We start from the raw sequence: 15,768 nt of genomic DNA, 5'->3' as shown, positions 1-15,768 counted from the left end.
AGCACTCCTATTCAAACATAGATCTCTAGATATATCCCAAGCTTTCAGATATCTTTTTATTATCTTCCCCATATCAATTTCGGTCTTCCTCTACCTCTCCTCATCTACTAAAATTAACGAAAATAAACACTACGCCATACAAATACCGCAACTGTGCCATAAGCTTAGCATTCTGTTTCAACGAGCACAAGGAAATTTCGGTTGCATGCTTCAGGGCAGCACAAACCCATGCTATTATGGTATCACCAGAATGGCGATGCCCATTCACATTATAATGCATCACTTGTGCACAGCACCGAAAGTACATGCAGTAATTCCCATGAAATGTTCAGAATGGTGCGCAGTTTATTGATCCCCACTGTACAGAAAAGAACGGTGCATGTACAGCACATCCAACTATCCAAGCATGAAGCATCCAGCCATGCAGGCGTTCAAGGTGTGCCATTGGATGACAGAAAATAGGACATTTCGTTTTCAAGACTCGAGCACATAACAATATGGACTAGGAATTCTATACTATGAGACAATATTCTCTGGCGTCTATAATTTACAAAAATGTGACAGATGCTTCTGGAATCTGGGTACAGGTCCTAAGGCTGGACTTTTCGGCTGATGGTTTTTGCGGTAAGCCGGTTGATGCTGTTTTGGTGTGAGAGAAAAACATCGTACCATGACTGATAAGTTCAAGCGAACAGGACAGCCTGTATGTCTATTTTCCTGAAAAGAATAGCTTCAATCTTCTCCATGTGATACAAAAACAATCAGACAAGGCTCCACCAGAGATGAGAGATGTCCAAGTCTCAACTGAAACAACAAATACCAGCACAGCTCACTTCATCAAATCCAAGAACACAAAGCCATTCCACAGGCTATGCAGCACCATCGAGACCAATAAGTTGCGTGATCTTGCAAAAGCCCCTCCCATCACCCCTCCCAAGAAACACTAAAATCCGGTTTGTTCGGCTTCTTTTTTCAGCCGGAACAGTGTTTTTCTCTCACAACATTTCAGCCAGAACAGTGTTTTTTAGCCAAGTTTCAGCAAGCCGAACGGGGCCTAAAGGCATCACCCTCTGTGCATTGAAGTGAGCGAGCGCAAAAGCGGCAGCACTTGCTAGGATAGACCATGGAAGTGGCATGAACCGTGTTAGAGATGGGAGAAGGAATCCTCGGAACACAATTTCTTCCCATATAGGTGCACATATGGTGACTACCACTGCATATAGGGCCATCGTCACTGGGTCACGGGCCACAATGGATTGTTCTACACTGGACACCCCGGCAACGGGACCTGGTGACATTGGAACCAGGCTGATGTTTATGTGAGAGAGCAGATTGACCAATGGGAATAAGAGGCACCCAAACGCTACATCCAAATGCCATCTGCCCTTCAAATTGAACTCAAACCAGCCTGGAGGAAGGGGCTGGAATCTACCTAGGCATTGGTGAAGGACTGCAATCCCAGCAAGGCCTTCTGTTATGTCTGTCAAGAGACTATATAGTGTTTGCCCCTGTGCGTCAATGTTTCCTTGCTAAACCCAGCAGCACGAGCCAAGAATGGCACTATCCAGGAACCCACAAGCCAAAATGTGGCAATCCATAAAATCATGACCTGCATTCATAAATTACAAATGTGTCATTTCTTCTGAATAGCACATTTCATTTGAAGTGCTAAGATCCTAAGCGATCATTATATTCAATGAACACCTCTGATTTAAACTACTTATGAGGGAGAAGACATACCATAACTAAATACATAGATGTTTGTGTAAAATTCTCACTTGTACTGTACGACAGACAACAAAGCCTTTTAGTCCCAACAAAGTTCAGGTGGTCAAAATCCTCATGTGTTCTGTATAAAATACAAATAGAAACATGCTATAATATCTGCTAAATCCTACAGAAGTCATGACTGTATAAATTGGTTGAAGACTAATAGAAATCATGGACCCCCAGCAACAGTATATTGCATATTTCAAATTTCAACAGTCTGCCAATAATCAATGTAAAAGTAACATAAACAACCAATGTTTTTAAGGCGTCGCTTTGGCGTCGCCTAATCGGCAAGGCGCTACAGGCAGGACGATTTGGCGGACGACTCGCCTCAGATTGGTATGGCGTCCGCCTTACTACCATGGCGTCCGAAAGTCATCGATTTGGCATCCGATTCGTCGAAATCGAGCAAGGCGGGCGCCATACGGGGATGGCAAACGCGAGCGCGGGAGAAAGGACGGGGAAAGCATCGCGCGCGCGGGAGATTAGGCGCGCGGGGAGAGAGGGGCGCAGGAGAAATCAGAGAGCAGAGAGAGGAGCGCTCGCAGGGAAGACGGACCTACCCGCGCGAACGCGTTCGCCCGTGCCGCCGGTAGAAGCTGCTGCCGCCGAGGCTCCGCCTCCCCCTCACATGTTCCCCATCCGCGCGAGGAGCAGCCGCTGGCGGGCTGTTGTTTCCCCGTCGCCTCTTCTGGTCCTCCATTGAGCAGGACACGAGCCACTTCGCCTCTCCCTTCCCTCTTCCCCACCCGCGCGAGGAGCAGCCGCCGGCGGACTGCTGTTTCCCCACCGCCTCCTCTGGTGAACATCGAGCAGGAGCAGGACCCGAGCCGCCTCCTCCAGTCTTCCCTCGAGCAGGAGATCTTGAAGGGGAGACGGCGGCGGCTGTCGATCTGAGAGCACTGACCAGAGAGGAAGGGGAAGCAGAGGAGAGAGAGGAAGGGGAAGCAGAGGGGCGGAGGGAAGAGCAGAGCAGCGCATCAGGAGGAGAGGGAAGCAGAGCAGGGCATCCGGAGAGGGGCGGAGGGAAGCAGAGCAGCCACTCGTGCGGTCGTGCCGTCGTGTGGAGGCGGAATAGCTGTGGGGAGCGGCGGCGCTAGGAGGGGAAGGAACACATGGTCTGCCTAGTGGGCTGGGCGAGCCCACTTCTTACTCGGCTCCTTTCTTTTTCTTTTTTTTTTCCTTTCCTTTTTTCTTCATCTACTGCTCTAAGCTGCTGTTTTCATTTTTTAATTAATTTCTTAAGGCGTCGCCTCGCCTCACGCTTTAGTCGCTTAAGCGTAAGGCGGTAGTCAGTCGCCTCGCCTCGCCTTACCGCCTTGAAAACATTGTAAACAACATGTCATTCAGTCATAGAAAATATGAAGTTGCCAAAGAGCATTAGCGTCACAGCCCCTACATCTCAGAAGATGGATGGAAGAACTAACCTGAGCAATGGTTTGTCCAGTCCAAGGTACCGTCCAACAATCTGTCTGAAATCTTACTATTCTGCCCTGTAAATTATCTTTCATCTGAAACACAAATAGAGAATTCTCATTGACCATGACCAGACAATAAAAATACCCATACACTTATTGCACCAAGAAGCAAAATACATAGTAGAGCAATAAACTTTTAATGGTATATTAACAGCGAGATCATGAAGACTGCATTGCCGGATAAATTACTTATTCCGTCTAATGTTTGGCTTTAAAAAAAATACAATTTAGATTTAGTTGCCAAACTAAAGAACTTGTCAGTAAACTTTAGCACAATGCAAAAAAATTGTCTATTGCAAATTTATATCTAAACATTAAAATGATCACGCTAGAAGTTCCTCAGAATCTCAGATAAACATATAACCAAACACAGGGATTTCTTAAAGAGGCCTATAAACTGCACTAGGATTTCTGAAAAAACTATCTACACATTGTATAACATTTTTAGAATCATGAGACCATCTATCGTCATTTCAGTTTCTTACATGAAATTCCATCAGAGTATCAGACAATCGAGATGACACAAGTTGACAATCCAGTTACATGGTAGTTTTAGCATTGTTGTATCCTAAAGAATGATGTGATACCTTTTTCTTTCAAGCATCCCGTCCAAGTAGTACACTCCATGCCCAAAAATTACTAAGAGTACAAATTACAAACAAGTCAGCAATAAAAACAGACTTGCCTTCTGGACTTGCATGAACCAATCCCAGTCCTTGAAATTCTGCTCCTGCTCCTCATTTGCACTTCCCACCTCTTCCTCTTCCACCTCTGTACCAGTGGAGCTCTGTGATTGGGCAACATGCTTGAAGCCATCACCTTCGTCAGATGTTGTTGGCCCATCCTGATCATCTCCGAAGCATGAGACGTGCCACAATCTCCATCCCTGTAAACGCTCAAAAGTAAAAAGGAGAAAGGAGTAAAAATGCCCAAGAAGAAACAGATTGGCTAGGCATATAACATGAGTCAGGTGATGAGAGCAGCAGCATTGCAGTTCCTAGAACGAACTGGATGCATTGAGCACCCAGCAGTACACGATTTTCTTTAACCAGTTTAGAACTCCAGATTCTAAACAGTCAGCACGCGCCACCAAGATGGAAGCCTGGAGTCCAGATTTTAGCAGCGAGATCCGAAATTCAACAAATCCAAGCAACATAGGAGGGAAAGTTGTGCGCTGCTGAACGAAGGTTTAGGTGCCCCCTACATGCGCACGCAGGTCGAATCGAGTGGTCGGACGGAGCGCCGTACCTTCGCTGGAGCCGCCCTCCGAGGCCCGAAGCCGAGCGACGGCCACGCGGCGGTGGTGGCGGCGGAGGAGGAAGAGAGAGGTGGGAGCCAAACCCGGAACCGTGGAGCGGGAGGGGCCAGACACGAGGCGGAGGACGAGCACATGAGTGGTGTGGCCGTCTGGGTGGGGTGTGGTGTGGAGTGTGGAGGCGGCGACCTAGCTCTGGTAGCGAAAAGGCCTTACCGCATTGGCGGCGAATTGTGCTCCACTGATGATGGTCCGAGTGACTGAGGTAGGCAGCAAAGGGGGTAGATAGAAGATGGGTAGCCCAAAATGATATGTGCGAGGCATAAGTCCAGCCCAATAGATAATAGCCCAACTATTATATGTGCCGGCCCAGGAAGCTAATACGCTAATTCTAAAAAAAAACTAATAAATAGTATATGTTAGGAGAAATTTGATTTGTTAAAATATTGCATTGGTAAATTGTGAAAAAATATATATAAAAATAGATTGTTCGCTAACGAAGACCTAGATATACATGTTTTAGTAGTGACATGTTTTATTCCATCTTATACACTTACCGTATATGTTTTATTTAATCTTATGTGCGTAGGTCCGCCCTACCTATAATTTTGTCCTAGGTCCGCTACTAATAGCATACAAATATTTGTACTTCCTCCATTCCTATATATTATATCTACATATTTATTAAAAACAATGAATTAAATAAACAGAACGATGGAACAGAGGGAGTATGTGACAACAACATTAGTTTGTTTTATTTAACACATGTAATGTAGTACTCCCCCGTTCCAAATTATAAGTCGTTTTGACTTTTTTTGGTACATTCACTTTGCTATGCATCTGAATATAATAATATATCTAGATACATAGCAAAATGGATGAACCAAAAAAGTCAAAACGACTTATAATTTGGAACTGAGGGAGTACATGATTCTATCAGGTTTTACTTTTGGTTTCAAATCATATCTAATAGGATACATAGGTTAGATCTAAAAGGAAGATATTTTTCTATTTTTCTAGCTAAATATATATTTTTCTAATTACCTTCTAAGAGTTAATATATGATAAAATCATTTAGATGGATGGACTACAATTATTCGGAGTATTGTAGTAAGATACAAATATATGCTCATGGTATATGCTTTAGTGCACTGGCTCACAAGGTGCCTCGAGCTGAAAAATAAGCCGAGTTGAGCTAAACTTTTAACTCATTATTACACTTCATGTTGAGACAGTTCGTGACTTTTAACTCGTTATTACACTACATGTTGAGACAGTTCGTTATAGTAACGAGCTATAACAAGACCGAGCTGACTCGATATCTAGCCCAATCCACAAATAATGAAGTTATCTGAATAGGACAATTGGTCCCCATAGTAGTACCAAAATTGAGAGCTTAGTAGAAGTAATGCATTCCTTTACTAGGTTAACAAAGTGATTACTGAGCCTCAATTCCTTTACTAGGTTAACAAAGTGATTACTGAGCCCCAAATTAGTGACAGCAGATAGAATTAAGTCCCATTCAATTCTGTCAAAAACTTTATCTAGATCTATTTTATGAAAAAGACTAGCTGGTCCACAAAATACACACCAATCTGTAACTTCCGGAAACACTTCAGAAAGGATTAAGGCTTTGTTTGGATGTAGTCAGATTCCAATCCACATGTGTTGAGATGGAGTGGAGTGAAACATCAATTAAATTCCACCCCAACACACGTAGATTGAGGTGAATTTAATAACATCCAAACAAGGCCTAAATAGATTAAGAATGCCATTGCGTCTACATTTGAACCGGGGAATAGAAACTTAGTTATATTATGGAGAGGTTATCATTAAAGTATTATATTAAAATCGGATAGAAAACAACAAAAATCTCCAAATGACCTTTCCACCTACCCTTACTTCTCACTCCCTTTCAATCCTGGAGAAACAGCAAGCATCTGGTCCTTTTTGCTAGGAGGTCACTGCATTGCTGCCGATTAAAAAAAACTCAGAACATAGCAAGCCATCTTAAAACACACACACTGCAAGTGAAGAAATACACTTCACATGAATGTGTAGATCTGATTCTGAAACCATAAAAATAAAAGGGTCCCAGATAAATGAGCTGTGTAAATGAGCTATCACACAGCATTCAGCTTTACAAACTACAGACTGCCCAACACTGTCAACGCTTTTCATCACATCTATCGAGAGACAACTCTTGGCCATAGTCTTTCACAAGTGCGGCATGTGGGTTTTAGCTTCAAACACAGAAGGACGACAAATTAGCTGCACATACTTGTTTCCTTTGTCAATATAAATGAAATCGGACAAGGACTTCCTCACGTATACACCATGTTCAGTCAAGTGCTATGTGTCAAAGTCAGTGGCATGAGACGTTATTCATTCCATAACTTAACCGTTGCAGGCTTGTATCTGACATATCTGTCATCCATCTCTGCGGTCCACCATCATCACCCATTGTATGCATAAGATGAAAGCCCAATGTTCTCACCACATGAGCTCGCCTTTCCTAGGTTATATAACCTTTCTGTTCTGGACAGCACTACGAGGTTGGAGAATGTTGAGAAGCTATTGCCAACAAACACATATGCTCTCGAGCACACCTCAAAGTCAATGGCAGACTTTATAAGATATGGCTGGCGATCATAGATGTCAGTAACTCCAAGTTTCTTCTTCTCATAGGCAACCATACCCACTCTCCACCCACTGGTTATTGAATCATCTTCAAGAAGGCTGTCAGCTACCGCAAGATAAACAACAACTGGCCGACGTAGATCAGTGATCTGTGAGACCTTATGAATGATATCTTCTTTACTACTGCAGATTTCATGTGACTTGGACCGCTGCTCCCACTTCTTGCAATGTATCATCCAATCTTTTTCTATTCTCATGTGAACAGCAACATACGGTACAGGCGGATTCGTTGAGCCATCTCTCCTCTGCTTACTATGAGAACTCCCAGCTTCATGTCTTGCTCTTTGGCCTGCCTCTCTAATCTTGGATATGACCTTAACCACTTCGGTTTCTATCTCAGGAACTAAGACAAGGCAATCGAAGATTTTGGCATAGTCTTTGACTGGCCAGTGGTCAGGCCACAGAAATGGATTTTTCCCAATAATTTCAATGACTTCAGAGTCATCCGCATTGCTCCCTATCAATTGCAGCAGTTGATCCAAATCTCTGTCTGCCGTCCACCCTCTACCAGTCCCCTTTTGGAGTTTGAAAGGCTCGGTTCGATTGGAAACTTCTGAATACTGAGCTAACCTCACAAAGCCATGGCAACGCGCATTGAACTTGTTAAAGTCAAACACCTTGTCAAAATTGATAGGCTGCAGCAAGTCAACCTCTTTGTAGAAGAGTGAAGCCCTCAAGCTTGGCATGAGAAGGGATCTGTTCAGGAATCTTTTGATTGTTCAACCCCCATATGATTTGTGGGACCTCAAGAAACTTGTCTCATCTAATTCTAGGAAGCAAGTCAGGGGCTGTTGACTCGTAAAATTCTTTCTTCTCAGATGAATCTAGAGCAAGAAAAGGAGATACGATTGCTCTCAACAAAATAAGGACAATCACTATCAGAAGGCCTTTACAGATCACAGGCCTTGCGGGCATGCTAAAGAGCTTGAGATGCTTAAGCTCAAGTAGAATGTTCATCGGACCACTTGTTCAAACCCTTCTCATCCTTTTAGTACCCAACCATGTAGAGTATGTCATTACCAACGCCCATGGTGCATGATAAACATTTATCTTCGGAAACTTTCAGAGGAAGAGCAAGCTATGCTGCATTTTAATGGAAATCAATAACCAAACACACTTCAATGTTGGCAAGTTGGGATCTTTCAAGTGCTAATGTCGGCATACTTGTTGATATTTCTCCATGACCAATTTAGTACATGCTTGATAAAGAGGCTGCAAATACAGAGGAAAATAAAAGGAATTCAATCTTTTTAGATGTTATGGATTTCCATCCCTGATATTATAATTTCATTTCTAAGGGAAAAAAAAGGTAGCCACAGAAAGGAGCATTTTTTTTCCACACTGCATTTACTAATGCATACACAGAAGCTCATAAATGAACTTATGTGAGCTAGCATGGATTCTGCGCAGGTCACACAGAATCCCATGGATGACAGGACCCATTTGAGCACTTGTGTCGCACTGAACCGGGCGACCGTAAGTAACTGGAGTGGCAAATTCGATCAGTTAAGGATGTGCTGACACCAATTGGATGGGTTATTGCAGAAAGATTCATACTCGAGTCCGGAACAGACATCAATACAATACCAAAGCGAAATGAACGGCACCCTATAAATTAGTTTAGGGGGGTTGCTCACCAACAGTAGAAATTAGCACGGGCGGATCCCCAAGGGCTAAGCCGAGGAGGAAGGGCGGGATTCCCTGGCCATCGCGTGGCTCCTCCTGTCGCCGGCAGCGAGCTCTCCGCTCCACGGCTGAGCTCGTCCGGCGGCGGGAGAGGCGGAGTGTGACCAACGGCCGGTGGAGCGGAGGTGGGCGCGAGATCTAGGGGAGTGGAGGCGGGTCCGGTGCCCCGCGGCGCGGCGGAGGCGGCGGGGGAGAGGCCGACCGGCAACAGCGGAGGTCGTAGGCGTGGGGTTGGCCGGTTGGGGGCCGAGCGGGCGGAGGAGAGGTCGCGGCGCGTGGGGTTGGGACGGGATCTTCCTTACGAATTCGTGCTTCTGTTGCCGTATCGAGCGACTGACCCGAGCTGTCGGAATTGGCCTAACCCATCGGCTATCGGCTGCCTGGAATTCGGATTCGGTTCACCGATCCGGTTGTGAAGAATTGTGACGCGAGGAGGTAGTTCGTAAGGACTTGGTCACACACATTTTTTTCAATATATATATATATTTTTAAGGAGACAATCGATATTTTATAGGCACATCGAACCAAATCACAATGTTGCCATGTTCGGCTTACCCATATTCGGTTTATTCGGTTTTTTTTTCAGTCGGAACAGTATTTTTTTCTTATAATAATTCAGTTGGAACAGTATTTTTTAGTCAGTTTCAGTCAAATTTCAGATTAGCGAACGGACCCATAGTTGAGTTTCATTTAGCTTGTACTCCCTCCGTCCCAGCACCTCTATGATTTGAAAATTTGTTCCAGAATTAAAGGTTCGTGATAGCTAGCTAACAGTTCAGCAGCTGCAAGCCTGCAACTCTATCGATCACCTTGGGAGCAATGAAATAAAAAAATTGCCATAAAAAGGAAAACTGACATGAGATACTCCCCCGTCCCGTATTAACTGCACCTTTGCAGTTTAAATTTTTTCCCAAAATAAAAGGTCATACACAGAATTCCAGTGCTGGTACAAGCACCTGGAACCTGTACTGACCGGCGCCGAGGAAATAAAAAATTCGACTTAAAAAATGGAAAGACACCAGTAGTGCTCTCGTCCACATATTCACAATGAGGTAGCGCTGGACCACTCTTTTGCTCATTCCTTCTCCCAGGCTTCTGTACATGCTCAATCAGGCTTCTTCTGTTATGGGGCAGTATTTTTATTTTATCTTTCATCTTGGTTCTTGCGCTAAATCCTAGTAGAATGCTAACTTATTTTACCAAACAAAAAAGTTGCCATGTATATTAAAAATATGAAAGAAAAAAAAAGAAAATAACATATTCCTCGCGATAAAGAAAAAAGAACAACTGACCAGCCACAACCCACAACGAACGGGACAGGACCTTAGACACGAAGGGTCCTAGAAATTGCTCTGTTGGTTTATCTTAGCTGCATACCTTGGACCGGACTGGCTCTCTTTCATTTTTTAATTAAGTTGGACCAGTCGACCAGATGAACCGTTGAATTAGTCGTTAGACGAAAAGCACAACTAAGCTTTCCGCAAACTCATTGCAAATCTCCTACAGATTTGTGTCGCTGATGGTAATTCAAAGGAGCGTCCAACAGTTCAAAACAAATCCTTATGCATCAAAAGCTTCAGTATATCTTGGTGGCCTAAGAAAGATTGATGGTGTGAGATCTGATAGGCACGTATTTTTCACTGGAAACATGTCAGCACAGGAACAATGTACAATTGAAGAAGAAAGGAAGCCATTTGCAGGCTTTAATTTAACAGCGAAAGCCAAAGTCCAATACTGAGGGAAAGGAGCTATAGGGCTTTACATATCAACAAAACAATTTGTGTACAACAGTGGCCATTACACTTCTCGCAAAACAATTACTTCCAATTACATGCTGGTGTGTAGTTCTTGGTCGCTGAGGATCTGATCTTGCATGTTATCTGCAGCAGGCAAAGAGGAGCTCCTTTGCAGTCCACGTCACCTCCGCAAGATCTTGTAGTGACTCGATGGTTTCTTTCTTCAGTGGGAAAACCTTCTCCATGCATTCTGTCAGGTTAGGAAAGATGCGCTTAAAATGACCCAGCTTGCAGAAAGATTGTATGTCACAAGGTCATTACTAGTTTTGCAAATGTACCTGGATGTCTCACAACATTCAGCAGTGACAGCGAAGCAAGTACCCTCTCCTCCAAAACTCTGTCATAGCTTAAGCTATCTAAAAGCTTGGACGCGAGAATGGAGCATGCTAGAGGCTGGAAATCGTTGCATCCATGCAGCGGTGAGAGGGAGCTGCTCATCCATGCTACAGTGATGAGGCACGATCGACTGAGACTAGGGATTCCATCAGATATGCAGTTTGACAGTGCCACGAGGAACCTTTTGCCCCCACTCTTCAGTAACATTAAGGCAAGTTTCTTCAGCCGTTCTTCAACTAGCTTTTCTTCTTCCTAGTCATTAGTGCAAACATGATGGTTTAAAAAACCAAACATTTTAGGGGGAAAAACAAAGACCAAATCATAAGTAAGGTAATCATAAATCATAGGCTTTTTTTCGTTCATTTGAACGTACCGCTCGAACACTCTTATCTTTGAATATTTTCGATCTCCTAAAGGATTCAGAGAGGGAATCATCTAGGCCTGCTCTCTTTAGTAGCCATGCTTCTGCTACGGGTTCTCCTGAAGACGAAAACCGCCCTGCCAAGATTAAAAGAGCTCGAGCACACTGTTCCTGGACCTTTCTGCTCTGTGAACTGTGCTCCAAAGCAGCTATGATGGCCTCGATCGCTTCCTCTCTGTATACGCTGTACTGCAAAGGATCACCCTGCAAGAAAACTTCCATATGGGAATTGAACAAATACCAAACACGTGCCTGAGCAAAGGAGGAAAAGATAGAGGTGTTACCAGGAGATCAAGCTGAAGTAACATGATAGCTGCTAGTGGGTGCTGGACAAGAGGAGCCTGCTGGAGATAGACTAACAGAATATGCATTGTATTCAAGCACCCAGGGTTTTTCAGCTCCTTGACGAACTCCACAGTTTTAGTTGTTCTGTTTAAAGAAAGAAAATTAGTTCAATCCAAGGGGTATTTTAGAGATGTTTTTCAGAATACTTATGTTACTGACAGTGGAGAAGTATGTCACCTATTAAGGCAGACGAGTTCACTCATCAAATTAAGGGACGCAGCACTAGCTTTCTTCTGATTTCCAACAAGAAGTTGAACAAGAGGCTCCTTATTCAGATTATCAGCTAAGTAGTGTCTACAACTGCCGTCAGCTTGAATACATGTGGTCAAGAGAGCAATGCAATGTCTGCTCTCGCGAGCATCACCAGCTTCGAGCCTGCTAATAAGGAGGTCCAAACCACCGAGAGCAATCATCTGCTTTGCATTCTCAATGTTTCTGTCAACATCAAACCCCATAAGGAGCTGATCTAGAAAATATAATGCAGCTATTTTTGGGGCGCATTTTACAGAAAACAGAGATTGCACCTCATCGCCACACTCCAATATGTGCAGTACAAGCGGAATCCAGTCCAATGATAGCATCTGCTTAGCTTTAGGCTTCATCATATAAAGCACTACAGCTGCCTTCAGGAACAACTCGTTGCTTCTCAGGAGTCTTAAGAAAACCTCGAGCTGTGGATCGGCATTGAGCACAAGCTGTCTAATCACCTCATTCCCCAAAACCAACTTTCCCATTATCGATATAGCTGACTCCAGTACAGCATCGTCTTTGGAGGTGAATGTAACTTCGAGAAGACCTTGAATAAAAGAGGCACATGACAGCAAGTTTACAAAATTTGGGTCCCCTTGCGAGGTTGAACATGCTCTGGCAACTTCATGCACAGCATCCTCGCATTGCCTAAGGCTGTCCGAATTGGATACCACGGAAATTGCTCGTTCCAGAGTCATTGTTAGCTCACTGCTGTCTAGCTCTTTCTCGGCAGACACAAGTTCCTTTTTAGCTATTTTGGGATGATTGATAACATTCTTGCTTATATCACCTTGGCAGGAGAATAATCGAAAAGAGTATGATTTCCGTTGTGTAGGTGTTGTTTCTAGAATAGCACCTTCTTTCTGAGAGCGGGAATGCTTTTCCTGGAGCCCCATTTTACTCTGTCTACTCAAAAAAGGCTTAAGTTAACTAACTTCAAAGGTATATGCAGGACTAAACAATTCACATTCCATGAGAAATGAGCTAGATGCTTCAAAAATAAATGTCAACAGCAAGGGAAAAATTCTTAGCATGCCTCAAGCGAATAAGCCCTGGATGATAGAAAAAAAAAAACAGGAGACGTTTACACAACTTTCATTTACATGTATGTCTGGTGCAACCCTAGCTATCCAGATGCCTCCTCTCTTAAACCAAGGCATACTCTACTGTCTTTCCCTGCTACAAAAGAGAATTCACAACAAGCATATGCTTGCAGTGTCACTCTATCAATACTAGTAAACTCAGTCAGTTAGCAGCATAACTACACAGTCTGAAGACACACAAATCAAGTGAACAATACGATCAGACAAACAGGAATATGTACTACAAAAGATGCTTATCAGCCACCAAGAACAGTAATTAAAACACTATATAACAGTTAGGGATGAAAACGGTACGGAAATATTCCGAACCGACAGCTTTCGTTTTCTATATTATGATACCGTTTTCTATATTATGATATTGTTTCCGAATTTTGCCAAACATAAAAATTTGTCATTTTCAATTGGTTTCGCAACCATTTTTTGTACTCTTTAATTGCTAAAATGTAGAAATATCTCGAACCGACCGCTTTCGTTTTCTATATTGTAATACCGTTTTCGACCGTTTTCATCCCTAATAACAGTGTTATTCTAAAATAAGAGAAGAATTTTGCATTGTCAATTCTAGATATATGTTAATCCTAAATCAAGATGGAATTTTCATGACTAACTGTGAAATCAAATGAGGCATAAAGGACAGAATGTTTCTCAGTTCAGGAGCAAACTTTTTGAACCGAACAGTTCAGTGGATGCTAAAAGTAGGACCGTAGTCCTCTGCCTACAAGGCTACAACCAACCATAAATATCTGAGGATTCTAGGAATATGACCAAAATTTCCTAGGCCCCACGGCATAGAAAACAAATATGATATGTACTGGGATCAAACGGCTGTCTCCTTGGCACCACTTTAATTATTTTCAACTGCAAACAGTGACCACAACTCGTCACTTGTCTAAAAGATAGATGCCAATGCTAGTTTGCCACGCCAACAAACACATATTATAATACGAGGCAAACCAACTAGGAGTAGTCATCTGGAGAAAGTGAAAGGAACTGTTGACTCACATGAGCAAGCTTCTGTGTCTTCAAGCCCACAGAATTATGATCCAATTCGACATCCAAATCCAGAACTAGTCCAGTCTCATCGTCCAGCTTTGCATCTTTGACATCTTCTTGCCCGAGAGCTGTCCCGAAAACCGCATTATACCTGCAAGAAGAATTCAGATAACTCTGAGAAACTTGATCTTGTACTAACGGACTGATGACAAACTGTTGAAACTTGTTTCAATGCAATCAGTGATGCAGTCTGTGGGAAAGGTTCACCCACAGGTCTCTATTGATGGAGGTCCTGTGCAGCGAAGCCGAGTTCTTCTCGCGCCCATCAAAATTCCACGGCAACGAAGGCAATGGCACCGAGGGGACCGGAGGCGGCGCGGCGGCACCGGACTTGAGCCACTCCTTGTAGTACATGGCAAACTGCGCCGTGCCACTGTCCATGTGATCGTTGTAGAGCCTCTGCAAGGTCTTCATCCTCCTGCACCGGTCGTCGGCGTCCCAGCCAGCGACGAGGTCGACCTCCTTGGTGAACCAGACCTTGAGGTGGAGCAGGTGGGGCAGGAAGACGTGGTCCCAGAGGTCCGGGAGGAGGTCCCTGCGCGCGAGGCCGGGCGCGTCGGCGAACACCTGCATGAGGTGAAGCGCGGCGACGCGGTCGTTGCGCTCCATCTTGTAGACGACGGCGAGGTAGAGCTGCGCGCAGGCGGCGAGGTGGGAGTTGGGCACCCCGCAGGTGCGGCCGCCGCCGCCGTCTCCCGCGGCGCCGGGGCGCGGCGAGTGGAGCGACGCGACGACGCTGAGGAGGTGGATGGAGTTGCGGAGCGAGCGGATCTTGGCGTCGCGCGGCGCCTGTGCCTGCGCGGAGGCGGAGCCGTTGTCGGAGGCAAGGCGCTCGATGCTCTCGATGCCGAGCTCGAGGTTGGCCAGCACGGGGCGGCCCGCGGCGGCGGGCGCGTGGCACGCGGCGCACTTGTCGCGGAGCGCCCGCCTGAAGTCCGCGTCCCTCAGCAGCCTTCCAGCGTACGCAGAGAGCACGGACACCACCGCGCCGGCGGCGGCGGCCTCCCCCTCCTCCTCCCTCGTCGTCGTGGTCGTGGCCAGCGGCGGCGGCGATGCGTGTCTGCACGACCTCGACCTCGACGACGCGCCGCGCGGGCGCGGGGCCAGCTGCGGCGCGTCGTCGTCGTCCTCGTCGACGCGCTCCCGCGCGAGCAGGTCGCGGAGGGAGGACGGCGTGCGCGGCGGCGGCGGCATCATCATGGCGCTTGCTGTCTGCTCTGGACACTGGAGCATCCGCGTAATCGCGCCCTGCGCTCCCAGGGCCTCACTCTGCTCTCAAGCCTCTCATGCGGGCGTTGGGCATTTTGGGTGGTGCCGGGTAGTAATGGGCGGAGGCGCTGGCGGCTGGCGCAGTTAAAGCCCGGGCCCGCGGCTGGCAGCTCGGCCCCACCGGGCCACGTACGCGCGCATGCGGGCGTTGTGCACGTCGGGTAAACAGTGAAGCGTGTGACGTGAACAGTGAATTCAATTTCAGGAGACGGTCACTGTTGGCAACCACGTTTGCTTTTCTTTTTATTTTTCCCTCTACTCTTTCATCATACGTATACTTTCATTAGTTATTAGCACGCTCAAACTC

General features: G+C 45.4%; 2 protein-coding genes and 1 pseudogene across 3 annotated transcripts; all 3 read right to left on the bottom strand.

The window, feature by feature from the left end:
* Positions 1-496: 496 nt before the first annotated feature.
* Positions 497-4,686, bottom strand: LOC136462765 (uncharacterized; annotated as a pseudogene).
* A 1,608-nt stretch (positions 4,687-6,294) lies between these two features.
* LOC136462763 (O-fucosyltransferase 23-like) lies at positions 6,295-9,298 on the bottom strand. Its single transcript, XM_066461814.1, has 2 exons — positions 8,841-9,298; positions 6,295-8,415 (listed from the first exon to the last, which is right to left on the bottom strand). Exon 2 carries the CDS (start codon positions 7,887-7,889, stop codon positions 6,960-6,962), a length of 930 nt encoding a protein of 309 aa, XP_066317911.1. The 5' UTR covers positions 7,890-8,415; positions 8,841-9,298; the 3' UTR covers positions 6,295-6,959.
* Positions 9,299-10,569: 1,271 nt separating this feature from the next.
* Positions 10,570-15,486, bottom strand: LOC136462762 (putative E3 ubiquitin-protein ligase LIN-1). 2 transcript variants are annotated; one of them, XM_066461813.1, is made up of 8 exons: positions 14,404-15,486; positions 14,142-14,283; positions 11,965-12,938; positions 11,727-11,871; positions 11,395-11,646; positions 11,070-11,273; positions 10,964-11,018; positions 10,570-10,875 (listed from the first exon to the last, which is right to left on the bottom strand). In XM_066461813.1, the coding sequence occupies exons 1-8, from the start codon at positions 15,423-15,425 to the stop codon at positions 10,766-10,768; spliced, it is 2,904 nt and encodes a 967-aa protein (XP_066317910.1). In that variant the 5' UTR covers positions 15,426-15,486; the 3' UTR covers positions 10,570-10,765. The 2 variants fall into 2 exon arrangements, with proteins under 2 accessions (XP_066317910.1, XP_066317909.1); XM_066461812.1 differs by having other exon boundaries at positions 10,964-11,273.
* Between the last annotated feature and the right edge of the window lie 282 nt (positions 15,487-15,768).

Source organism: Miscanthus floridulus, chromosome 7 (assembly GCF_019320115.1).
Source record: "Miscanthus floridulus cultivar M001 chromosome 7, ASM1932011v1, whole genome shotgun sequence".
NCBI classification, from domain to species: Eukaryota; Viridiplantae; Streptophyta; class Magnoliopsida; order Poales; family Poaceae; genus Miscanthus; species Miscanthus floridulus.
This window is presented reverse-complemented; position numbering and strand designations above follow the sequence as displayed.

Excerpts from the sequence above, each read along its gene's own strand:
- LOC136462762 (XM_066461812.1), bottom strand. The coding sequence starts at position 15,425 with ATGCTCCAGTGTCCAGAGCAGACAGCAAGCGCCATGATGATGCCGCCG. Across the intron at positions 11,872-11,964 it reads GAACTCGTCTGCCTTAATAG|AACAACTAAAACTGTGGAGT; the intron begins GTGACATACTTC and ends TTCTTTAAACAG. Across the intron at positions 11,647-11,726 it reads TACTTCAGCTTGATCTCCTG|GGTGATCCTTTGCAGTACAG; the intron begins GTAACACCTCTA and ends GTTTTCTTGCAG.
- LOC136462763 (XM_066461814.1), bottom strand. The coding sequence starts at position 7,889 with ATGCCAAGCTTGAGGGCTTCACTCTTCTACAAAGAGGTTGACTTGCTG.